Below are 27,594 nucleotides of genomic sequence, written 5' to 3'. Positions count from 1 at the left end.
TCATTTGAATCTTCTTCAGGGAGAAAGAGGTGAAGTGCCATAAGCAATATTCTTGAAAATAATTCAATAATGGAGAAAAAAAAAGTGAATGGAATTGATTTCTATATTTACATTATTTTTTTTTATTTTTCTGTTTAATTATGGATAGTTTGTGTTCTGCCTGTGACCGCTCTATATTGGGAGATCTTTTTCCCTGTATCTCTCTTTTGCTGTGTCACCTTATAATCTCTCTTGAGGATGTTTATACTGTATTTTTAACATTATTGTTTTTATATATTGCTTGTTATTTCTTTTTTTTTGTTTGTTTTTTCCTTTAGTGATCCTTGCGGTTTTTCCCTATGGCATCGCTGTGCATTTGGCACATGTGGCCCCCATACATGATCACTCGTGGAATGGGGGTTTCTTTTTGTCCCTTCTCTCCTTTGCTTATGTTAAGCGTTTGTTTCTCTGTCTCCCTGTCTCCCTTTGCATCAGAGATCTGCTGCCTGGCAACTCTGGGACACACACACACGTGTCGGCGCTGATCACGCCGGACCAGAAGTGACGTTCCGATACAGCGCACAAGCCAGGATGTCGGCGGCGGACATCTTTAGTGAGAGGAGACTAGGTCTCCCATCCACTGAGTGTTTAACTGATCACCTAATGAGCAGCTGGTGTGCTTTTTCATGTGGCTTCCTTGATTTATAACGGCTATATAAGCGGTTTAGTCTCAGTTCACTTTCTATAAGTGGGAGCTTTAGCTGTGGCAGTTCTCTGGGCTGTTTCCATCCTGATACAAGATAGAGGTATACAATCTGTTATTATTAGCTTGTTGTTTGATCTCTATGAGTAGCTATACTTAGTATCTCATTTTTTGTATACCTTTCAGAGACCATTTTTGGAAACATTTTGTTGGTTCCTCACTTTGATACCTCATACAGGGGAAACTCATCAGTAATCTAGTCCAGGTATATTTATTGACTTATCCATCTGTACACTTTAAGTGGATTACTGATTTTATTCAGGATTAAGGCTGTTTTTTAAAATTTTTGCCTCTCCTCACATGGATATCTCTGTTTGTTTCAGATGTCTGGGTTGATTAAATGCTTGATAGAGGGGTGTGTTACCCTTTCCAATTCCCTATTGACTTCTGTTAGACAATTTTATGCAAGTTCCTTTTTCCCATATATTATATAGAATACCAACAGATGTAATGTATTTAATCTATGGTTTTTATGATCATGTTTAACATTCCTTCACTCAGTTGGACCACTGAGGGGTCTGAGGGGTCTGTTTGCATGGACGCCTGGAATTAACAAGCAAGGATTCTCTGAATTTCTGTTTTTATGAATGGCGATGTGAGTCACTCTTGGTATGGTGTGTTTTTTTTTTTTTTTCCTTCATTATTGAATGATTTTATTATTTTTTAGAATACTGCTTATGGCATTTCACCTTTTTTTCCCTGAAGAAGATTCAAATTATAAATTCAATTAATTGAAACGTGTTGGGATTTTCTTCTTTGGTGATATATAGTCCAATCATCGCTATTTGCATCAGAAATTATGTTTTATGTATTGTGTCTATGTCTTTTCATTGATGTACTATGTTCAATAAACTTGTATTTTTTGTATAAAACCTTTTTTCTTTTGTAGTTTTGGTGTTTAAAAAGTCCCTTTTTCTTCTCTGTATGTTTTTTTTTTTTTTTTTTTTTTTGTATGGCTCTGCAATTCTGGGATAAGCACCTTGTATGTTTATACATTTGACCAGTACTATATATTTTCAAACATTATAAGAAATTTGTGGATCTCTTGGCAACTCTTTTGATGACTGCTTTTAATAGTCTTCTGAAAGGAAGGATGTTCCATCAGGAGACCCTTGCTACTATCATTTCTATGTTCCAAAACCTAATACTGACAATATTACTCGGCCTAATTACAGACCTCTTTATTAAACCTCAATATTAAATTACTAGTCAAGATCCTTATGACTTGCTTAAATTCTGTTATAGGTTCTCTTAATACACAGGGATCAGGTTAGGTTCATCCCCCTCCAACAAGCGAGTGACAATATTCGTCGACCCACTTTTCTTATAGTAACTCTAAGAAGGCAACGTATCCCAGCAAACTTGTCATTGGACATTAGAAAAGACTTTGATTCAGTTTGGTGGTCTTACACTACATTTTTGGACGTGGGGGTTTGGCCCCCATTTTCTCTGCTGGATTTTGACTATCAACACTTTCCCCCGAGCCTATCTTAAATAATCTGGATATCTGTCTGACCCCTTTCCCATAACTTGGGGCACAAGGGAAGACTGCCCCCTCTCGTCCCTTTTATTTGCCCTTTCCATTGAACTCCTGTCTCAAGTAATCCATTCTTTCCCAGACATTAAAGGCATCAAACTAGCGGGACACCATCAGAACCTTTGCTTGTTTGCTGATGATGTGCTTTGTTTTGTCACTTCCCTCATGTTATCACCCCCAGTCTAATGCAGACTCCTGAACAGTTCACTACCATCTCCAGTCTAGAGATCAATCAAGCCAAATTGAAGACCCTTAGTTGAACTCTCCCCCTGCAGGATTTTGCTTTACTACAAGCCTTGTTCCGCTTCATTTGGTCCATGGAATCTGTTCCATACCTGGGCATTTGCTTGAAAGCCACATACAACATTGCTAGTTCAGGCCAACAACCCTCCCATGCTCATCAAACTTACCTCCCAGATGACTCAATTGTTGTTGTACATATCTTGTGGATGGACATTTCGTTGTTATTAAAATGACCCTGCTCCCCAGAATCCTGTAGCTTTTTTTTATGTGTTACTGGTTAACGTACCCTTACACTATCTGCATATACCACAATAACATTTTTCTCAGTTTGAGAGTTTGCTCAACGCTCCTTTTGCCCACAATATTTCTGCTTAGAATATGGGGTGGCCTAGTGCTCCCCCACCTTATTAAGTACTACCACTCCACTGAGATGGTCCAGCTGACCAAAGTGCATGCAACTAGGTAAATCCCTGTATGGGCGTCAACCTGCATCACCTGCTGGTGGCACTATGTTTCCCAGAGTGAAAGACTGTAGTTCTGGTGTGCGCCAGCGGGCATCTCCCAGCAACCAGCAGATCCCAGTAATCAGTTTCCACCTTATGCTGGCTGGTGGGAGGATATTTAGTTCCACCTCTACCTTTCCCTTTCATGTCAGTGTTTTCTTTTGCTAGTCAAATGGTTCTTGCCATTTATCATGCCCCTTGATCTTGCCCTGCATCCTGTAGCCTGTTGTTATATCTGCTCTCCTTGTTCCTGATCCCCATCCTGGTTCCACCCTTCCTTGCATCTCCGGTATTCCCTGTGATCTGTGTTTCTCATTTTAGATATACTGTGTATATCGTTTTAGTTAGGTTGTTAGTTATTTTTGTTACACGGTTTATTGTTCACTTGTATCTTAACATTTGCGGTGTTTGGATGTATTTTGGTTTCACTGTAAATAAATCTTACCTAAAGCATGCACGGTCTGGTCTCAGTTTCATAAGTGTAGCCATGCAGATCTGGTCCTTTCCTGCTGCGGATTCCTAACAATGGGTAAGTCTAGAAGCAGTGTGATCCAACAACTACGTATTCTCCTTTGGCTGACCCCGGAAGTACATGGACCCTTACAAATCACATCACTTTACATTCACTAACCCTTTGGGACCACATTAAACAGCGTGCAGGTTTTTCTTCAGCTCATTGTCCTATGCTATTCTCCCTTTTCCTACTCTATGCCAGAGCTTTCAATTACCATCATCAGAACTTTGCTGTTAACTTCAAATTAAACACTTCTTCACTAGCTCTCCCTCCCATTCATCCATAGGTCAGCTTACCTTGTTTGAGTATGTTTGTGAAAAAGACCTCCATGCTCTGGTACTGATTTCTACCCTGTATCTCACAATGCTTCCTAAGTTCTTTTCAAGGCCCCCATCCTGACCTCTGTATCACTGTCAAACCAGAACACTGGACTGAGATATGGTTGGCCACCAAGTCCTGCTTGGTGAATATTGCTGCACTGGAAACCTCATACAAAGCCCTTTCCTGCTGCTACCCAATTCTGGCTCGCAATTCTAAGTATGTACCGCGCTAGCCATCTGAATGCTTTTGGGGCTGCAAGGATTTGGGAAAGCACCTATATGTCAGATGGACATGCTCCACAGTTCACAGGCTTTAGACTGAGGTCTTTAATCTTCTAATCTAAAATACTGGGCAAATCTATTTTTTATATTAAATTCACATCCCCCAGACATATCTTCTGAATTCAAACTTCTTTTGCAAATTAAAATGGCAGCCAAACAGACAGAAGTGGCTGCCTGGAAAACCTTCACCCTTTGCCTGATTGAAGTTAAAAACAGAGTTACACATGCCATGATCCATGTCAAGATTGACTCCTCTATGCACAGTTGTTTCCCAAAATTTGGCAATTGTGGACAGACAAGTTTCTATCCACAAATTTTGACTCAACGCTGCTTGAACCGTAAAGTCATGTGCCTACTATTTGTTGCCAATAATGGCCTTACCATTAAGACTGGGAACCACATTCCTCAAACCTGACCGCTCTTCTCCCTCCTTTCCCACCTACTTGCTTCTCTTTTCTTTTTTACTGCTGTTTTCTCATCATGCTGCAAAGGACACCTTGTTTTCTGCATACACTATCCATCGGCTCATGATCTACAGTACAGGTTTATAGCTGCTATATATGCTCATTTGGCCTAGGTTAGGGAGGCCTCAGCCTCTTGATTAGTCAATGCTCTTAAATGTGTTACCCATTCTTCCCAACTGTTGTATGTAAACTATGAAAACGGGAATATAAACTTTTGAACAGAAAAAAAACTCACAAAAAACAAACAATGGTTCTGTCAATTTTTACTTTTTTTTTCTTTTACATAACAGGCCTAAATCTGTTCGTACAGACTTTTATATACTAGTTTGTTTTTTTAAAAAAAAGCTAATGTAAGTGAAATTTAACAATAGTTTTACAATCCTATGGAATTTGCTGAGAATCAGTCTTCTCCAAAGCAATACAAAGATTCTCTTGACCTGCTTTCAGACTTGTCTTGAAACACTGCTGATAACCATCATATGTCCTTTTCATGATTTCCTGCTTTGGTTTTCAATTACAAATCTTCTAATTTGCTAAATAAAAATTAAGAAAAAATATTTTTAGATAGAAATAATAGTTGAGCTGTATGGATGAAGCAGAAACCTCAAACATATAGTGTTAAAAAAAAAAGCACTTCAATTAATTTTAAATTATTACCAACTATTCTTACCGAGTATACCTATAAGGCACAGCAATAATTCAGAACAGTAAAAAAATGAATATATTTATAAGTTACAGAAATCCAAATATAAAATATCAGGGTTTTTTTTGTTTACACTACTACTTTTGCAGGTACACAAGATATTGTCCAATTTGTGAAAGCAAAGTACTTACCGGTACTCTATGCCTGGCTAACAAACGTATAAAGAATATATGTAAGATAAATGTTTGCTGGCACCAACATTAGCTGTAAGGCAGCTTACTACTGCTGAGATGATCCGATAATCCTTTTTTTTGTATTCTTTATTTATAAAAAAAAAAAAAAGTAATAAAGCTGGCCATACATGGTTTAGTTTTTTTAAAACTGAACTGATTTCCCCACCCACACATCTGAGGTGGATGTGGTAATCCTCGCCGCTGTGTCATTGTATTCCAACAGCAGAAAAGTTCAGCTGACATCAGAATACACTGATCAGTGCTGCAGCACTGATCGAACTAAGGTTTTCCAGCATGCCTGTTTGTGAACAATCGATCAGTAGATCCCCTGCTCTCAAACAGGACTGGTGAAAATTCAGCCAGTTCCTCCTGAAATGGTCACATTTCAATCCATAGATTCTATGGCTATCTTTCAGCAGACCAAAGATGATTCAATTCTTTAACTTCAACCAGGTTGGGGGAATCAGCTCAGTTTTTTTTTTTTTTTTCTTCAAACACACATTTGAGGTGGACGGGGGAATCGCTCCCGCTGAGCTTTTGTGTTCTGATGGTAGAGAGACTTTCCTGCTGTCAGGATACAATGATCAGGGCTGCCAGCTGTAGCCTGCAGCACTTATCACATGGCATTATCCGACAGGCTGATTGTACAGAAGTCAATTGGTAGATCGACTTCTGTACACCCACTGTCCCCAAATGTGGATTGAAATTTGTCCGTTCCCTGCTGAATCGGTCAAATTTTGATCCATGTATCTCCGGCATTAGTCTTTTAAGGAGCACATGTATTGTAATGCTAATCCATTGCACTGGCTACGTATTTCACAGCTCTGAGAGCTCAAAATGCTATCTCTAATTTTTATACAACTAACAAATGAATAGGGTAGCACAAACGTCAATTCTGTAAGTGCTTTGGTAGGCAGAAAGCTGCAAACTTTAAAAAATACTATTAAAATAGAAAAAAAAAAAACATTTACTTAAATTATTTTGCAAACATTTCTACCATCCTACTATGTCATAGTTTGGTTTTAAAGAATTCTTACTTTTGAAGCTATTTAAAAGATCTACTAAATATAGTTCTTACATATATAAGCCCAATCATACAATATTTAAAAGTTTAAGATACCTGAAATGTCATTTAAATCAAGATAAGAAAATGAATATTGGCTTAACTGCAACAAAAAGGTTAATGACACATTTTACAGTGACTCTTTTATAAAAAGGTACACAAAACCCACCAAAACACTGTAGTAATTTCCATTTTTTTTCCATGACTGCTGCCTCATCTTTTAAGTCTTGTACACATTCTTCAGTAGGAGGTTTGTAAGGACCAAAGTCCATTTCTGAGTGGCAGCCCGACAGAACATTACACAAGGCCCCTGTCAGCTCCAGTTCAGATTCCTGAAAATAACAACATTGAATTAAAAAAACACATGCTAGAACACTCATTTGCATCAATAATTGGGTGTTTCATTATTTCAGGTTAAATATGTGACCGGTTACCACAGTTATTCCAAAACATGTATTAAACAGTTCATGGCTAGACTTACCGGAACAATAGAAAGAACTGCTCCTTCAGATAAACCTTGCAGCAGGCTAGTGAGCAGAAGAATATCCTTTGTACCAATGCTCCTGTTATTCTCCACAGATATGATAATAAGATCAGGCTGGTAGCTGTAAGCCAGTGGAAGGATGTATCGAAAAACTGCATAAAAGAAGCTGCTGCCTTCTGCAGGGCTCTGTGAAGAAATAGCACAATGTGACAGACATAAGTGTGCGCAGGGGGTGTACCAGGTGTGCCTGAGCACACGGTAATCACATTGTGCGCATTTGTATTATCACTCTGTGTGCCAGCGGGGAGATGTGAGAAGATCTCCCACTGACCGACTCTACCATAAAAGTGTGTGTGTGCATTATTTATTTATATTTATATACACACACACATGTGTATTTGAGCTTTGGGGTCACACCTCAATGCAATAGGCTCTGCACAGCTATGGATTTAGGAGGCCTTAACACTAGCACAGGACATTTCTGCACCTAAATAACCCAATTCAATTATCTACTCTATATAAAAACATGCACTGCTTAATTTCCAGCTGCACTAGTTTTACAAATATCAATCAAAACACCTTATAGAATACTTCAGATATGACATGGAGACTTTACCTCCAAGGCAGTTCTCCTTTTGTTAAAGCAAAGTTCCACACCAAACACAAAAATAGGGAAGCGCTAAAGTGAATCCCTATATACACACACAGTGCATATAATATTAAACGAAAACCATACCTCATAAATTAAATAAATCCGTGATATGAAATAATAAATAAATCAATAAAAAAATCAATAAAAAATATAGAAAAAATCTTTCCTTGCCCTTAATTATTTCTTCAAATCAATCAGTGATACAGAATAGAAAATCCATAATAATGCAAATAAAACAGTGATGCAAAAATAAAATCTGTGTTAATTAATATTCAAAAAGAATATATATATATATATATATAAGTGATGCTTTCAATAATATATGTGACAACCTAACAGAATATAAATAAAAATTCATAAATTGTGATTCTCAATCGAATATACGTGATTAATATTAATTGTGAAAAAACCATACATTAAGCTATTAAATAAATGATCCACTAAATCTTGTGATGTTTAAATATGAAAATGTGTCCACAAATGAACAAAAACAGTCCATGCAATAAGGTGAAAACGACACTCAGTGTTCTTCACTTCTAGTGCTCAAAAAAGAAGAAATCCTCCAATGGCAGCAATGCCTGCTCACCTCCCCAACTCGACCCGCAAAGGGCCACAAGGCTATAACTCTCCTCCAGGTAATCCTTTGCTTCCAAGCAGCTCAGTAAGGAATCACAGGACCTCCACTCCACCTCCTCTCAAACATCATATAGGACACAAACAGAGCTTCCCATAGTGTAATACCGTTTATTTAAGACACTCCATATAACATACTGTTTCCACTCACATGCGTTTTCTTAATGGAAAATGCAATCCTCCTCATTCCCTGGGTGCATTCACATGTAAATAGGGAAACCAATATGGCCGCTGTGCTCGGACATCCGTCCCCACGTGACCGGAAGTGATGTGTCTCTGGGCTGGGAAAAGCGTTCCGACGCTTCATCAGGGTACCGCCCCCCAGTGCCATAATATGTTTATATAGGGAATGGTCAAATTACCATTCCCAATAGAAGGGCGGGCTCCCGGCGGCCATTTTACCGGAGCCCATTACCATGAAGGTATATATACCGTAGTAGAGATTGTATTTGGCTACTAAGGGAGAAGGTATGATTAGGTTATCCCCCATGAGTGGGGTTAGGTTCATGGGCTCCGGTAAAATGGCCGCCGGGAGCCCGCCCTTCTATTGGGAATGGTAATTTGACCATTCCCTATATAAACATATTATGGCACTGGGGGGCGGTACCCTGATGAAGTCACGACGCACGTGACGCAACGCGTCGGAACGCTTTTCCCAGCCCAGAGACACATCACTTCCGGTCACGTGGGGACGGATGTCCGAGCACAGCGGCCATATTGGTTTCCCTATTTACATGTGAATGCACCCAGGGAATGAGGAGGATTGCATTTTCCATTAAGAAAACGCATGTGAGTGGAAACAGTATGTTATATGGAGTGTCTTAAATAAACGGTATTACACTATGGGAAGCTCTGTTTGTGTCCTATATGACGTTTGAGAGGAGGTGGAGTGGAGGTCCTGTGATTCCTTACTGAGCTGCTTGGAAGCAAAGGATTACCTGGAGGAGAGTTATAGCCTTGTGGCCCTTTGCGGGTCGAGTTGGGGAGGTGAGCAGGCATTGCTGCCATTGGAGGATTTCTTCTTTTTTTGAGCACTAGAAGTGAAGAACACTGAGTGTCGTTTTCACCTTATTGCATGGACTGTTTTTGTTCATTTGTGGACACATTTTCATATTTAAACATCACAAGATTTAGTGGATCATTTATTTAATAGCTTAATGTATGTTTTTTTCACAATTAATATTAATCACGTATATTCAATTGAGAATCACAATTTATGAATTTTTATTTATATTCTGTTAGGTTGTCACATATATTATTGAAAGCATCACTTATATATATATATTCTTTTAGAATATTAATTAACACAGATTTTATTTTTGCATCACTGTTTTATTTGCATTATTATGGATTTTCTATTCTGTATCACTGATTGATTTGAAGAAATAATTAAGGGCAAGGAAAGATTTTTTCTATATTTTTTATTGATTTTTTTATTGATTTATTTATTATTTCATATCACGGATTTATTTAATTTATGAGGTATGGTTTTCGTTTAATATTATATGCACTGTGTGTGTATATAGGGATTCACTTTAGCGCTTCACTATTTTTGTGTTTGATACTTTATTACTTATTGGTTAAGGCAGAGTGATAGCAGCTGTTAGGATAGGGACTTATCCATATTAAGCGCAGGAGGATATTCCCATTCTTTATTTGAAAGTTCCACACCACCTATCAAAAAATAAAAGTCAGCAACTACAAAAACTGTAGGTGCTGACTTTTGAAAAACAGCCACTTACCTGTCCGTCGGTCCCATAGTGTGTCCCCCGCAGTTAGTTTCACCGGCTGTCCTGTATTCCAGGAGGCCGGCATCTTCAGTGTGGGCACCTGGCTGTGATAGCTTGCAGCTTCACAGCTGGGTACCCACTGCGCACGTGCAAGTAGCTCTGCGCTTTGTGAATGGTCCTGTAGTCTTCTGTGACCTGTCATGTGTCCCAAAAGACTACAGGGAGGGAGGACCCCTTCCACTCCCGATCACCTAGGCAATCGGACCGGAAGTGGGAGCGGGTACCTGTCAAATTTGGGTACCCGCTCAGCCAAGGTGCCAATCCTTAATGGGGAACAGCCCTTAAAGTGGAACTTCCCCTTTTGGGTGGAGCTCCGCTTTAAGTTCTGGATAGAGTAGGGAAAACTTAGTAGTTGATGCCAGGCCATGAAGTCACAAACAATAATGAGGGTGTTTTTTTCCCACAAGTTTCTTTAAAAAAAAAAAAAAAAGTTGCCCACTGCAAAAGGCGGGAAGTCTCCAGCGCCGCTGCCGCACTTCACGTGCCACCCTTGTGGTTGACATAGGCTACTGTGGGGGCATTGTTTGATTGGATACTGACCAGAAGCCTGTGGAGAAGGGTAGGCCAGTGCATCCGAGGCATCCTAAATGGTCTCAGCTCTATGACCTTGATGAGCAGGTAAACCTCCTCCACAATCCAATGGTCTTATTCTGATCTCAAACCCAAGGATCCTCCCCAGTAGATAAGCTGGCATCCGTAGTAATGACTGTTCAGAGAACGGGGAGGAAGTATTACCCGGCTTACCGGGCAGGAGACTGGAACCACCATAAGAGTAAGGCCCTTGATCATTCCTGATGAATCAGTTCGTCTAGCGAGCTGTAAATTGGTCTAATTTGGACAAGATTTCTACTTTCCGCATGCAAGACGGGGCCGTTCGTGGGACAAGAGTAGTTGGATCACACTCCAAAGCTGCCGGAGATTGTCCACCAGGAGAAACATGTTGGCCCGCTCTGAGTCAAGAATATTCCCCGAACAGGAGACTGGAGTTTTTGGGCCTGACGTCTTTGGTTCCAGACCCATTCAAAGCCCTGCAGGGAGCATCTTGCACTCCTCACATTGTTCATCACCCGGTGAGACAGTCAGTCTGAAGGGAAGTGTCACAAGTGCTTTCCCAAAAGCATTGGAACTGCAGGTCCCTCACACATGGGAAAGTGCAGGTATGCATCCTAGATGTATAAGGTTGCTAGAAGAAACCCGGAGAGGAGAGTCTACCACCAAGTGGATGGATTTCAGGTGCAATTTGCAAGACATCTGCATGCACTACTTTAGAAATTGGTCCGGTTCCAAATCGGAACTGCACAGATATGACCACTCTAATTGCGGACAGTAGGGTGTGACTTGGCATGCGATTTGCAAGTCACATCCTATGTGACCGGGGTGCAAAGCAATTCCTTTAGACCAATTACAGACGAAACTGGTGTTCCCCAGCCAATACATTACATCATATCCCATCCCATCCCTGGAACGCAAGCCAGCTTCAGATTTCAGGGCGGTGGCAGCCATCTTAACAACAAGTGCTGTATGTACCTGGTGCCAGTTCCTAGGCACCGGTGTAATTGTTAGGTTTATATGATTTCATAAAGTCGGCTGCTTTGCACAATGAAACCTTTCCCTGATACTGTTTTTTGAGTGGTGGTGTATTGCATTCCTGGTACATGTGAATGGTCAGGTTGGTGACAAGACACAGAGTGGGTCTAACCAAAAAAAGCGCAGTGAGACCTATCTAGTAATAGAAGGTCCATCCATTGTGGGGAGTGCAAATCCATGTGGGGTCACCTGGAACAGCTGGAAGTGGTCACCAGTTTTTTCTGTTACTAATGCCACCAGCACCTGTTCACCTATCTTTTGGCTCTCAAGCAACTATTATTTGGATGGGACTTACTGGTACATTGGACATGATTTGTATTTTCTCAGGTTGTCCATTTATATAATTTTTTTCTATTTTTTGCATTTCACATGTGGCAAATTGTTAAGTGGTTTTGATTCACATTTTTGGCAGCTCAGTCTATATACACATTTATAACAACAGAGTGCCCACCCCACACAATCTAGGGGGAGGGGAGTAGCAGGAGAGCAAGCCTGTGGGTGGGGGACCCCATAAGGACTTACCACCCAAGGGAGTACCTGCGTTCCACACCGAGTCTGGGGGAGGGGGTATCTACTTACCAATCCAGCAGTGTGTGTACAGGTAACATTTGCAAGACAGAACTCTCCACCAAAGTGAGGGGAGCGGTCGTCCAGGGTAACACTGACACGGACTCCAGCGCTCAGCGATATGTGTCCCCAAGAGACATTTAACTAGCTGGCTGCCCCAGTCCAGAATGAGGCATGTGGTAGCCGACCAAGTACTTAGCTAAAAGTCTGAGCGCGTGCTGGCCACACTTGGGTGAGCACTAGATCTATATTATCCAGCCCGTCGCCCGGCTGTTGACAGAAGGTCTTTACAGGAAGACATCCCAGGAAAAAAGACAAAAAAATTAAAAAGCTATGGAACTGCAGATCACAGCAGGGAACCAGGTCCTCGCTCCTGAACACTAGGCAGAGAAAAAAAAAACTAGATTGCTTATACCAGAAAGGGATTTTTATGCCAGAAGCGACTGCCCGTAGGCAGTGCCAAGTTCTTTTCTGCCTAGTGTCTTACTCCTGTAGGTGTCGGTATAACCCTATGGTCAAGATTCAGAAGAGCTTTGTCCATCAATGACTGCAAGAAAAATTGGAATTTACCCAAGGGGTACGAGCTCTGTTATATTCAAACAAAACATTATACTGTACCTCTAGCCTTGTCACATGCCAAACTGAATGTCCTACTCACTTAACACCTTTTGAAAACTACTTCCTGAAGGATTCCTATTCTAGGGGCTTAGTTTCAGCTATATGTGTATCACTCAAAGACTCCATGGACCCAGCTAAATTTCCATATATGGACAAGTGGGAAAACCCTTCACCAAGCAGACTGTAACAAAATGTGGATAACCAAATCAAAATGCTCTCTTAATATACTTGCTGAAGAAAATGCATATTATTTATTATTATTATATATATTTAAAAAAAAAAGGTATTTTTGTGCTGGTATATGACCCCTGAACATAAAGCCAAATTTGTTCCCAGTGCTCCCCCAACTTGCCTTTTGGGCTTCGGAGAGTTTGGTACCTTTTTTTTAAATTTGGTGGTCCTCCCCCAAGGCCCCTCTTTTGGATACAAGTATATAAAATGCTGAGATGGGCTTATTAATACTATTTGTAATCCCCAAAGGCGTTATTACACAGACCCATCTCAGATCTCAGTAGGCATGGGTGGGGGCTTACATTGCTAGCAGCCAGACATTACCTAAACAACTAATTTTTCTGGTGTAAAACAGAGACTCACTGGCACCATGGTGCACAAGAAACTTACCACTATACTTACCAATATTAATATTATACAGTATTTATATAGCGCCAAAAGGTTTGCTCAGCGCTGTACATTATAGTGGGAGACAGTACATGAGACAATACAGCAGCAAAACAATACATGAGGGGTTCGAGGGCCCTGCTCTTTCGAGCTTACAATCTAGAAGGGAGGGGATAATGGTACAGGAGGAAGTGGCTTTGGGGGATGGAGTGGTAGGAGGAGTGGAGGAGATCGGCTGTTAGGTGAGGGTGGGGTAGGCTTCCCTGAAGAGATGGGTTTTCAGGGTGCACCTAAAGGTAAAAAATATATATATATAATTTTTTTGAGGTTTTTTTTTACCATTTACATGTCATCAGAGTAGTTCAGTGTCACCATAGTGACTACATAACTGAATTAAATTGTGTTTTTTACACTCTGAATTACTTTCACATGTGCATCTATAAAGACTAGTTTCAAGGTTGGATTTCTTGAAGTCTCAAAGACCATGCTGGCCCTGTGCCCCTTCAGATGTGCCAATGACACATAAAAAAAATAGCATAACAACTGATCAATGTGGAAATAGGTCACAATAATATATGAGGACTAATAAATATTCTTTAATTCAAGTTTCTGGAAAAATAAATTAGGACATGCTAGAACAATAGGCAGCTTTGACTATTATCAGGTCCTTTTGAGCTTTAAGGTTTTTCAAGATCTTGGGCACAAGCAATTACGCAACCAATACCCACACTAACTTTCTCAAGGTCTGGACCCTGTGGTTGGACTAAAATAATCACATGAAACTGGACCAATCCCTCCTCTCTCTATAGCTGGTGAGACCAGCATACGCTGGTTTATTTGTTTGGTCCAGCCTCAAGGGACCTCCCCCCTTGCTATTTCCCTTTTTAACCCATCCCCATACCCCAACAAGTTTTTATCCTGTACATACTTTCTCTTTACTTCCTCTCTTCCTATTCCCTCTCTCCTATTCAGCATGCTTCCTTGCAATTTAGATTTATATTGCCACTTTTCCTCTATTTATATAAGGCTAATTCTTGTCTTACCTAAGAGAAATTCCCATAAGGGTGTTTGTTCTTTGCCCAGACTACCTTACTCATAGCATGTAGTATTACTTGGAGCTGTTACTTCATCTTGTTTCTGTTATGTCTTCTCTTCATGCTGATCCACGCAAATATCTGCTGTGCATTTTACCAAAAACCAAAATTCCATAAAACTTTTGTGAAATAAAAAGTATATTCAGGTTTGATAACTAGGGATGATAAAATTCTTCAGTAATATGCACACAAGGCAGGAAGCGACTCTGTGGCCTCAATCAATGCCTAGAGCCAGTAACCTAAGCAATGTTGTTCCTAAGGTACTGATGGGGAAATATGCCAGTTAATTTCATTCTGCATGTCTGGGTACAGCCGGTGTTAATGGGGATGTGTAATGTCAACTTAGAGTTTACTTACCTCGTTCCATTTTAGAAAGTATTTATAGTCTGAATGGACCCTTTCAGTTGGTTTGTCTTCAGATATAATGAGCATAAGAGTTTTCCTACAAACATACCAGTATATTAATGACTACTTAAGTATTCATATTTTCTCAAAGAGACTTGTATACAAAATGACAAATAGTAAATTTGCATAATGCCCTAACAAGAACAAAAAATGTACAAGGCCAGCTCAATCTGTAGTCAAAAATTGCCAACTTACCCATCATTTGTTGTATCAAGTTTAGGATCCATGTCTCCAATACCAACACATAACACCCTGTTTATAAGTAATAAATATATAGTTAAGAACTTCTTAAGACTTGTGTAAACAGATATTCCCTGGTCCTCAATCTTTTAGTATGTGCACATGAAAATCATATCCAAAATGGAAGACAGGCAAGCATCCAGAGTTTTTAATGCTCCTGAACCCCATACCTGGCACATTTCCTTCTGTTAGACCAAGTATTTTGCCTTCATTTTATTTAGACTTTTAATTCCATGTTCCCCTGCATTGTGACTGGTAAAGCTCTACTGTGCATTAATGAAGTATTATCTTAACGCTGCAAAGATAGTGAAAACATTTGCTGTAAACCACTGTGTATACACATAGTAAAACCTAGCAATAACTCTTCCTATAGATATGTTTCTGTTTCTAAAGACACAATACATGAGCTGGAGCTACAGAGGTTGCCATCTTCGCACAACAATCTGATCAGCCCTGTGCCATAGTCATGATCATTCTGGTACTATGGTAAGTTTTAAAGTAGAACTATATGCAAAACACTTTTTTTCCCATGTTGGATAGAGCAAGGGAGAGCGTTATAACCCCAGTATTTTTTTTCTCATAGTTTGTGTGCCATTGATGAGATCTTCCTTCACTTCCTGTGCCATAGCGAAATGGGAAATGAGAGGAAATCCCTGCAAATTAAGGGAATTCCTCGGGGACTCCCAGGTCACCAGAACTAGTTTTCCCATCTATTACTTTTCTGGGGACAACCCGAAATTTGGGATTTTCTTTTACTTTCACTGATAACGAACGATAAACAAGACAAATAGAGAGGCTGAATCTCCTTAACAAGGACAGCAATAAAAGCTAACAAGTGTTCTAATCCCTCTCCACTCTATTCAAAACTAAAAAAAAAAAAAAAAGGTTTTGCGTTCCGTTACACTTCAATTTTAGACGTGATGCCTGTGGCAATTACATTTAAATGGCAACATATGGATTGAAGTTCAGCAGGGAACACCTGATGGGGTTCTAACCCTTTCTTACTCTATCTAAAATAGATAAAAACATTTTGCATTAAGTTTTACTTTTGACTTTTATCCACAAATCTCTGAAGAAAAGGAAATCATGCCCCAGTATAGCACAGTACATTAAAGTCTTTAACACTCCACTTCCTGGTCCCTGGTTCTGCGAGTGGTCATTACAGGAGTGGGAAAATTCTTGACATGTCAAACTGGCATGCATAAGCATCACAGACTACCAGAGTGCAGCCAGGCCATCGCTGCAAAGCCATTCACCTTAAATGGCACATAGCTGTGTGTTGTTCTCAAGATTTTGTGCTGTGATCTCTTTTCTCAAGTTAGTGTCCTTCCTTTTCTCTAAGCCTAACATCTACCAACTTTGACTTAAAATGCCAGGGGACAGAAATCACCCAAAACGCAAAGATGTTGCCTTGTCAAACACTCAAACAAACACAAACACACACACACACCTAAATGCATAAAACAGTTACATAATCAAAACCAGTAGTCTACATTTATTCCTAAAGAACTTTGATATTTGACACAGTTATGCACCCTCAACATTTTTCTGAATAGTCAGATTCTGGCATAAGCCTAGTTGTAACCAGTTCCTTTTAATAACAGAGTAACAGCAGTGATGTGTAGTAACTATATCAATTAAGGTGAAACTTGCTTTTATTAGCCCGTTCACATTAAGCTGATTCCTTTATTGATAGCAATTTGCAATGGTACACAATTTACCTAGTTTTCTTTTGGGGCCCATGCTGCCTATTCAAAATAGGACTAAACTTGGGTCAAGTCTGGTGGTTCAGACTCTGCATTTATGACCATCTTCATATACTTTTTGATGTCAACATGAACTACTTGGCCACTCACTAAATTTAAAATGGATAATGCATAGCAATGAAAAGAAGCCCACCATTCTAATCTGCTAAAAACTTACCAGAAATTTTCTAGTAACAGAAAATCAACTTGATTAAACCAGCATGAAGCATTGCAAGGCAGCACATGTATGCATACACACCAATGTGGTAATTCATGTGCAAGTTTTTTGTTTTTTTTTGTAAGACATTCAAAATAACCTACCGTTTCAAGCTCAAGCGAGTAACATGCTGCAATGCAACTTGGGTTGAGAGAGATGAGTTTGAGGATAATGCAATACAATTTTTTGTCTAACAGAAAAAAAAGAAAATGTGAACCGATAAGCACTCTGGCATACATTTGATATAAACTGGTAAACTTAAAATCTCTTATTTTTTTAGATTAATTTATTTCATTCATTTAGATGATTTTAGTGTCATATGTAAAAATGATATTAAGTCCTCATGCACACTGGACGTTTTGATAACGCTATTAACATTACCTCTGTAAAGTCACGTTAAAAAGTGAGTTTTCAGCTTTTTTAGCATTTTTGCATTGGCGTTTACCTGTGTTTTGCGTTTAGCAGTTTGACCAAAAACAAAAATTTGGTTTTGGTCAAAAAAAGTCCAGAAACGCCGGTTTGCGGCCTCTTACCATGTTTTTCAGCGTTAGAGCGTTTTTACAGCTAAAAACTCTTCTAGAAACCCACAAGTCCTGGGTTTTTTTTATCCAGCCAAAAAACATTGATTACAGCCTATGTGTGCATGGACACATGGGATAACATGCTGGGGGGTTTACTAGCTGTAGAAAAAAAACGTCAAAAGCCAAAAACAGCAGCTGTAAATACGTTCAGTGTGCATGAGGACTAAAGCAGAAAAGTCACTCCATTTCATGATAGTAACAGTCTAACGTGCAATCAAAACTTATCGCAGATTGACCGACTTTGTAACTACAGTGTCATGAAAGGAGGGTAGTGTAGAAGAAGCCAAAGAGAAGGTGGGAGTAGCAGAAAGGGGAAACAGATAGCAACAGGAGAGATGGGTTTATGGACACATATTAATTATGATTTGTAAAAAAAATTAGTTATTAATGACAAGGATAATAAAATAATGCTTTAGACAAATAAGAGTTACATTTGTCTGGAATGACATGAGCTTGTGTGCAGCTGTTTGTGATGGCAGTTGTTCCCTGGACACACCTCTGTACCAATTACATCCAGGCACAAGGCAGTGTAGTAGAGGGAGCAGAAGTGAGGGATAGCCAAAACCCTCCAGCAGGAGCAGAGGTCCCCCCAGACCCTCATCCAAGGTCATCCCAAGCCCACCGGTGCTCATAGCCTGGACATGGTGTGTGCCAGCTGCGGGACAATGTAAGTGGGGCAGGGTCTCTGCTGACCAGGATGCTGACCTAATATGAGCGAATAGAGCCGAGGAAGGGAGTAGACTAGGCCGCGTGCAGAGTGTTGACAGAGTGGGAAGATGGGAGAAGTCATTTTGTAAAGAGAGCACAGAGGAGTCAGGAATACTGACAGGGCCCTGATCCCACTGATCCCAGAACACACCGTGGGACATAGTTCTCAGGTCACACCACAGTACACAGATGTCACAGGACACCTGTCGGAAAAGTGGGACTGTTGGTAACTATGGGATTATATATACATAACAATCCAGATTGAAAGTACAACTAAAGACTACTATATATCAGTCTAAACAAGTTGTAAATTCAGTTTCTAGGTGATGTATAAGCCTCAAAGTAAACAAAAACTTTTTACCTTCCCTGACTAAGTCAAATTCTCCTTCATGTGTCCCACATGATCCCCTGCCAGACACTGCAGCTCACAATTGGGGGGGGTAGCAATAAAGGCAGTACTGACAATTCAGAAAGAAGTGGGCATGACTAAATGTGGCCATATGCTGTAGCTTGTGAATCAGCAGTGAAAATGCTGATAGCCATGCCCCCTACAACATTTGTTCACCCCACTGTAATGCAAGCATGCACAGCCTACATGAGAGTTGCAACTCTGTTTTGAATTTAGCAGCAGAGCAGCATCATTGTTGCACGGTCGCAGGCAGCTGCATTAAGTGGACTTCAGTCAGGTATCTCTGGGACTTTGCAAGAAGACCAAGAGAAATATGTAACTACAGATGCACATATAGTTAACTGCTGCAGTACAAATTATTTGGAGGTTAAAGTTCTACTTTATATCATTGAAATATGCACAATAGCTTATTAAAAACATGCACAATAGCCTAATAAAAAAAAGTGTAATAAAAAGAGTACAATGTATTTGAAACCTACCTGTCTGTTTGTAATTTTATCAATAGCAGTTAATGTTTTGGTCAAAGATTCCAGCAGGCTTTCATTGACCAAATCCTCTTGGCTGAAAACACTGAATGTAGAAATAGAAGGACATTTAATTGGAATGGATACCTATGCCATTAGTTCTACAGACAAGCTCTATTTAGAGAAATCGTCTTTAAAGGGTCTAGAATATCATCGCTCAATATACCATATAACCTATTATTTATATAGCTCTTTGGCAGTGATGCATTTAAATGCCTGTAAGGGATTTAAAGTAAAGTATAGCCAAAGCTCTCCAGTCAAGTGTTGGGATCCATCCAGATGCCTGATAAGCAGCTGGCTTAGCCTCTCAGGGCGCCGCTGAGATCCTGAGCCAGCTGCTTCCGCCCCCTCCACAGCCCGGGACTCCAGTGAGTGCTGGAGGGGCAGAGCGGACCTGAGAAGTGAGCCCATCAGTGGTCATGTTATCACTCTGTTCTTGGGCTTAGAGCTGGTGGGGGACAACTGCAGCATCACACCGCAGCCATATAGGCAAGTATGTGTGTTTTTGTTTGTTTCCTGCACTTCTCCTTTAAGTAGGAACTACAGTATAGTGTATTTGCAGTAAAAACACATTTTGAGCTATTATTGTATTGGTGTCATTTTCCATTATGTGCTTTGCTATTCCAAAGCTTCCATGATGGCATTTCATGCACAGATTTTCTTCCTTCTATTCCACATTAGCAGCATATACACAGAACTCTCCTAGATTTTGCCCTCTAGCAGCTATCTGTATGTCAGACAAGTCTCCACCCACCATCCTGAAATGAGGAATGGTCCATTTATTTTTTGAATTTGTGATAGAATTAGACATGTAAATACCCTCTCTTCTAAGAAGGCTCTGCTTTGTACATAGACAGCTTTCTATATGCATAATGTTGCCTACTAATTTTAACTAAAATAAATATTAAAAAATTAAAAGCAAAAAGATATCTTTTAAAGTGGTTCCAAAGCCTTAAGGTGTTTAACTTAATGCATTTGTGCATTAAGGTAAAAAATGTTTCTGTGCTGCAGGATCCAACCCAGCCGCCCCCCCCCCCCCCCCACACACTTACCTGAGCCAAATCCTGATCCAGCGATGTGGACAGCAGCGGCTCTCAGCACTCTTTCCCTCCTCACTGGGCAGACTGACAGTAGCAGCAGTCAATGGCTCCCTCTGCTATCAATCATATGCTGTGTAGAGGGAGTGGAGGGCAGGAGCAAGCAGCCTGGTGTGTGTCAATGGATGCAGACAGGGAGCAAGTCCGCATGAGTGCCCCCATAGAAAGATGCTTTTTATGGGGGCACTAGCCAAAGATGAGGAGCCTGGAGAGCTGGTGGGGGACTACAAGAAAGGATCGGGGTTGCTCTGTGCAAAACCATTGCACAGAGCAGGTAAGTATAACACGTTTATTATTCTAATAAGAAAAAACTGACGCTTTAGTGTTGCTTTAACACCAGATACACATGAATGCCATTTATATCCTATAAGTGTGTTCAGTAATAAATCAAGGTGGTGGCTTATCTCCAGACTTATGATGGAAACCATGCCGTGACAGAAAATGTACAACTCAGCTCATGAACCTTTTCTTGACAGTAGTGGTCCTCAATATTCTAAATTTGGGCCCATTCGCAGCAGATACATTGTCATGAATTCTGATGCATTTTCAAGCTTTGGCAAAAAAACATGGACATGAGAAAATCCACTGTTATTTATGCAGACCATTCATATCAGCACATGTTCAGGTACATTGTGAAAAATCCTTGCACTCTGTATTTTTGATGTGTTAGCCTGCATTTATTTACTCAAGTCATCTGAATGTAATGTATTCAACACACGTGGCTACACAGATCCAACACATTAATGCATTTTCAAGCACATCTAATGATGTCCCTTAGGGCTAATTTACACTAGTGTTACTCTCTTACCCTAGGTTCACACTTAAGCATTTACCACAGTGTGTTGCGTTTTGCAGAAATGCACTACAGTCCATTTAACATGATTTCCTATGGGACACGTTCGCATCTCTGCGTATACACCCAGTGCGCTTTTTGGGTCAGGGCTTTTTTTAACGCAGAAAGTTGTGTTTTTGGTTCTATAGACTTCAATGGCAACACTGCAGAAAAGTATGCAGTGCGTTTTTAATGTGCTTTTTGCTTTTTAATTCTGCCTAGCAAGTAAAAAAAAAAAAAAAAAAAACCTGCAAACCGCATCAAAAATGCAATGCAGAAACGGACCAAAGGAAAACTGCATAAGTGTGAACCTAGCCTAAAGTCCGATTTTTGGATTTTCCTTTACTTCTGTGCTTGGTCCTAATGGTAAACAGGCCAAATAGAGAGGAGCAGAGGCAGCAATAAAACCTGACCGATGTTCTCATCCCACACCACTCTATCCAAGACTTTAATAAATGGTCTTGTCTTTAAGTATACTTTGAGCCAGGGGTCCTCAAACTTTTTAAACAGGGGGCCAGTTCACTGACCTTCACACTGTTGGGGGGGCCGGACTATAGTTTGAAAAAAATATGAACACCGTACATATCTTATTTGTAGTGCAAAAAACAATTCAATATTTAAAATGCATTGCACACAGTAATGCACTGGACTTCATAATGCACTGGACACCGCAATGCACTGTAATGCACTGGACACCACAATGCACTGTACACTAACGCACTGGACACTGTTATACACTGTACATTAATGCACTGGACACTGCAATGCACTGTACACTAACGCACTGGACACTGTAATACACTGTACATTAATGCACTGGACACCACAATGCACTGTACACTAACGCACTGGACACCGTAATACACTGTACATTAATGCGCTGGACACCGCAATGCACTGTACATGAATGCACTGGACACCGCAATGCACTGTACATGAACGCACTGGACACCGCAATGCACTGTACATGAACGCACTGGACACCGAAATACACTGTACATGAACGCACTGGACACCGCAATGCACTGTACACTAACGCACTGGAGAGCGCAATACACTGTACATTAACGCACTGGACACAATGCACTATACATTAACGCACTGGACACTGCAATACACTGTACAAGAACGCACTGGACACCGCAATGCACTGTACACTAATGCACTGGACACAATGCACTGTACACTAATGCACTGTACACTAATGCACTGGACACAATGCACTGTACACAATGCACTGGACACTAACGCACTGGACACAATGCACTGGACACTAACGCACTGGACACCACAATACACTGTACATTAACGCACTGGACACAATGCACTGTATATTAACACACTGGACACCACAATACACTGTACATTAACGCACTGGACACCGCAATACACTGTACATTAACAAACTGGACACCGCAATACACTGTACACTAATGCACTGGACACCGCAGTGCACTGTACACTAACACACTGGTAGCATATGTGTTGCCAAATTAGTCTAAAACTATACTATAAAAAAGGCTTATGAAAATTTATGTGAATCCTTTTTACATTATATTAGGTACATTCTAAATAATACTATGTAATATATTCTAAAATAGATACCTTACTGCAGCCTTTACTTGCTCACTGGCCGCTGTGCTCTCTTCCACCTGCACATTAATAGCCAGTCCAGAAGTGTCTGCTTTGGGAGGTAGTATGCAGGTTGTGGACTGAGGGATAGCATACAGGATTTTCTTCATATGATTTTCAAGAAATTCATCAATGGTGGAAGAATCCATATGTGGGCGGCTGGCTGTAGACAAACCCTTAGTACTTGGCTCCTGTATCAATCTAGTTTCTGTTGTAATGGAACACAATACATACAAATAAAACATACATATTCAAGTCATACAAGATATTTCTCAAGTGATTATTATTTGCAAAGTGAAGTTTTACCTCATTTAATAAACTCTGGAGCAACTGCACTTTGCAAAGTGCACTGTCAATTTGCCTTTATTAAATTAACTTCCAATGTTCCTTGCTGACTATACACTGCCCCAAACACCTCATGAGTTTTATTACTGCCTAATTATGTCACCCATCACAGCGATGGCTCCATAGAATGACACTGTATAAAAAAAGGAGACAGAATGCTAGTGCCAACAAACACGGATATGGGCAGCATGCAGGTTCCTGCAGGTGCCAGCTATGCAGGTTAACTAATGATTTTTTTTACTTTTTTTTCATTCATAGGATTGCATTATAGGTGAAATGTATACATTTTTCTATACACGATATTCTATTAGTCAATAACATTCAGAAAGTTTAACAGGATAGTTAAAATGTACAAATCTATACTATTCAGGATTTTGGGGCTACAGTAATGGTCAAACATGCAGGGGGACCCGGATTTAACTGTCCATGACGCTAAACCTACATAGAGTCTAGGCTTCGTCGGACACAGTTGGCAAACCCCTGGAGGTGTCCTCAGGGTCTAGGTTCCATAGGGATAGACAACGGCCCTAGACCTGTAAAACACCGTGTAGCTAACTACACCCTTTGTATAAAATGCCGAAGTGACATTTCAGGCTATTCCCACGATCTGATCTGGATGCACTCTGTTGTTGCATTAGAAAACATTGAAGAGCTGGATTGAAATATTGATTGAAACTTCCAAAAGGGAAAATAATAAACTAGCTAAACTTAAGCTAATAGGGATTTCCCCATAAGGAAGAGGAGGTCCATCAGTTTCGGAGCAAAAACGTAGGGTAGGGTTATAGGGGGGAGGCCCAGGGGACATGTCCTTAAATGCTTGCCAGTGTCCAATCACCTCAAGGTACCAGTCTATAACCCAGGGTCTATGAACTGTAAGATTAATATATATATTTTATTTCATGTACATTGAAGGACAGTGGAAGTCTTTTAACCTTTCAGATGTACAAAACAATTCAAGCTAGCCATACATGGATCAAAATTTGGATCTATGTATGGACTAGCTGGTTGTACAAAAGTAGATCTATGGATTCACTAGTGTACAACCAGCCTGTTGGGTTTTTCCCAAATGATCAGCGCCGCTGGCTATAGCCGACATCACTAAACATTGTATTCTGCCTTAAATTCTTGCCACTGTCCAATCACCTCAAGGTACCAGCCTATACCCAGGGACTGTGAATATTCAGCCTGTGTCCTGTACTGTAAAATTAAGATACATTTTTCTTTCATGTCCATTGAGGGATACTGGAAGTTTTTAACCTTTTCAGATATACAAAACAAGTCAGCTGAAGAGTAGAAAATGAAACTATCACTAATAGGCTGAAGAGAAAGCAACAGGAAAAACTGGTGACTGTCTGCAGCTTAAAGACCCCATTAAGGACCTTAAGCTGGCCTACATGGATCAAAATTTCAATTAATGTATGCGCTAGCTGGCTGTACACAAGTTGATCTATCGTTGGACCAGCTTATCATTTTTATCCTTAAACGATCGGTACAGCTGGCAATACTGATCATTGTATTTTGCTGTAGGAAAAAGCTCCCCACCAGCAGAATACAATAACCCATTGGGAAGGATTCCCCTATCCACACTTAATGTATGGATGGAAGAATCAACTTTTTTTTTTTGCGTTCAACACCCGAAAAAAATGAATCATGTATGGCCTGCCTTACTCCCAAAAGTTGACTTCAGATGAAGCCAAAACACCCATCTTGTAAAACTTAGAGAAGATATAAAAACGCAAATGCAAATGTGAGGAACAGTTACCTGATGTCAATAATCCCAAAGTCACTCACACATCTAATAGAGTACACCTTTACAGGAACAGAAGAAACAGATCCTTAAGACAGACACTCTCAGAGATAATGACTACAAGGAAAACCACCTTGTTTGTGGGAGCAGAGAGAGGAATGTTTTTGGTGTGTTCAGTAGGTGTTTTAGAAACACAGCCAGTTTCAGATCCCATGGAGTCATAGGGGAAAGGATGCAGGAAGCTACATGGGAGACCCCATTCACAAAAAGGGTCTTGATCAGAGATTGAGAGGCCAATTTCCCCTGAAACAGAATAGAAAGGACAGAAACTTGACCCTTCACAGAGCTGGGAGATAAGCACTGGTCCATACCCAGCTGCAGAAAGGAAAAGATATGTCTCACAGTGAAACTCCTGGAGTGAAAGCCCAGAGATTTAAACAAAGTTAGGTATCCTGTCAGTACCCAATGAAAGACCTTGTGGAAAGTAGATTTCCTAACTTTCACAGAAATCAAAGACACAGATAATGCCCTGTCCCTCAGAACCTGTATTCAACAGCCATTAAAGCCAGCAGCCGAGAAGCAGGGTGGCAAAATCAGTCCTTGGGACAAAAGATCCTGATGATCTGGCAAAGCCCATTGCGTGTCTTAAAAGCAGGGTGTAGCGCTAAAATAACAGCATTATTATGCTGTTATCTTAGCGCTACACCCTGCTGTTATGATTTATATGAAGGTTTATATAGTACCTTGGTGTTTAGCTGCTGTTCTGGTTTTAAGCGGTCGCTTTGCTTTTTGAATACCATTGCGTGTCTGCCAGAGGTTTTATCTGGTGAGCATACCACAACTGCCAGGGCTAGACCACAGAAATGAAGATCACCTGCGATGCAGACAAGGAAGATGTTTCAGGAGTGGACAGATGTAGAGAAGGGTGTACTGTTCTCATGGATCCCTGTACCTTGAGACAAATCAGTGCAGTTTATTGTTCAACCTGGAGGCAAGGAGGTACTGATCTGATGTCCTTCACCACAGGATCCAGGACACAGATCCTGAACACCTCCAGGTGCAAGATGGCCCAACACTGCAGACACAGCCAATAGCTCAAAGTTCTAGGATGTGAGCAAAAGGAGACTCCCCCCAGCATCCCCCCCTCCCACCCCAGCTTGATGAGCTAGCATACGTCATTAGGATCCTGCAAAAACAGGTATGAAGGACTTCCAAACATCTGGATTCCTGACCCACCGAACCAGGGACAACCTGGTCCTCGGTAAAAGATGAAGTGGCCTGTCCAGAGACCAGATCAACTTGTCCTACAATGACAGAATGTTACATTGTAAAGGCCTGATATAAAACTGGAACTACCCCGAATCAGACCTAGGAACCCCATGCAAAAGCAGAGGGCTGAACGATTCCTAGACTGGGAGAGTTTGAATCTTAGACCTGAAGTCTGTCCTATGGAAGGAATACCACTGAGCTGTGTCCTGATTTCATTACTCATTAGAACAGTGACCGTGAACTGTCAACAATCTAGTAGTTCATTTGAATTAAATAAAATACAGATATTTTCATAAACATGGTGTAGAACAGAAGAAAATGTAAATTTACCATCATGCAATAAACACTTCCAGTATGGAGCATGCACATGTCTTGCATTCTGTATGGATTCTAACGCACTACAAAAAAAAAATATATATATATGAGGACTGCCTTTATGGGTCAAAATAACAGAACACTCTAGAGATAAAGGATCAATTTCTGTAATTTATTTAGCTAGAGGATGCTTAATCTGTGAAAGTCTGATGGAAGGTTGTAGTTAAAGATGAAAGCAAAGCAAGTAAAAAAAAGAACACACATCATGCAAGTATGGATACAACATTAAAAATCAGAGTATTTTAAAAAAGCAACTAGTGTATGTACCTGAATGTCACTTGGTATAAGCCTCTTGAAATCCCTGACTGGAGAAGGAGAAGCAGCTCAAAGAGCCAATCAATCAGTTGTGCTGTCATGATCATGTGTTAACATGACAGTAGAAGAAAGCAGAGTGACAAAAATAAATGCATCAGTCTGCTGCTTCTTCACTGTCCAGTCAGAGGATGGGGGTAGGAACAAACCTAGTCATGGTGCTTAAACTGAGCTGAGAAAAGTCAAGCCTCCATGCTGGATGCCCATTTTGACAGAGCTAAGTAAATGTCAAAATAGAACTTAATTCTGTGTACAGCAAATCCAGGTATTACCATAACCACTTAAGCTCTGGAAGGTTTTACCCCCTTCATTACTAGGCCATTTTTTGCTATTCGGCACTGCGTTACTTTAACTGGTAATTGCGTAGTCATGCAATGCCGTTTCCAAAATGAAATTTATATCACTGTTTTTAAACACAAATAGGGCTTTTTTTTGGTGGCGTTTGATCACTACTAGGTTTTCTTTATATAAATTGGGAATTTATTTTTGGGGAAAATTTTCATAAATTTAAAATGCATTTGGCTACATGTCTTTAGTGGGGGGGCGCTTTATTCATTGGTTTGTGTGAA

At 40.3% G+C, this 27,594-nt stretch overlaps 1 protein-coding gene and 1 long non-coding RNA gene across 4 annotated transcripts in view; one reads left to right on the top strand and one right to left on the bottom strand.

The window, feature by feature from the left end:
* LOC149472855 (uncharacterized) overlaps window positions 1-27,594 on the top strand; it is a 166,108-nt gene that overhangs the window by 14,255 nt on the left and 124,259 nt on the right. The window lies entirely within an intron of this gene.
* Window positions 4,853-27,594, bottom strand: part of HDAC10 (histone deacetylase 10) — a 56,911-nt gene continuing 34,169 nt past the window's right edge. For all 3 annotated transcript variants that reach the window (XM_089684511.1, XM_089684515.1, XM_089684523.1), the window contains 9 exons: window positions 26,669-26,736; window positions 22,951-23,185; window positions 19,372-19,462; window positions 17,299-17,384; window positions 15,188-15,244; window positions 14,945-15,029; window positions 7,026-7,214; window positions 6,714-6,876; window positions 4,853-5,138 (listed from right to left, as the gene is read on the bottom strand). In XM_089684511.1, the coding sequence (XP_089540637.1) occupies window positions 5,131-5,138; window positions 6,714-6,876; window positions 7,026-7,214; window positions 14,945-15,029; window positions 15,188-15,244; window positions 17,299-17,384; window positions 19,372-19,462; window positions 22,951-23,185; window positions 26,669-26,736 (982 nt within the window). In that variant the 3' untranslated portion in view covers window positions 4,853-5,130. The remainder of the gene's footprint in view (window positions 5,139-6,713; window positions 6,877-7,025; window positions 7,215-14,944; window positions 15,030-15,187; window positions 15,245-17,298; window positions 17,385-19,371; window positions 19,463-22,950; window positions 23,186-26,668; window positions 26,737-27,594) is intronic.

The sequence above is a fragment of the Staurois parvus genome, unplaced genomic scaffold, assembly GCF_062004578.1.
Source record: "Staurois parvus isolate SC_StPar_1 unplaced genomic scaffold, SC_StPar_1.0 ptg000019l, whole genome shotgun sequence".
Taxonomy (NCBI): Eukaryota; Metazoa; Chordata; class Amphibia; order Anura; family Ranidae; genus Staurois; species Staurois parvus.
The sequence above is the reverse complement of the archived record's forward strand: the minus strand, read 5'-3'. Positions and strand labels throughout refer to the sequence as shown.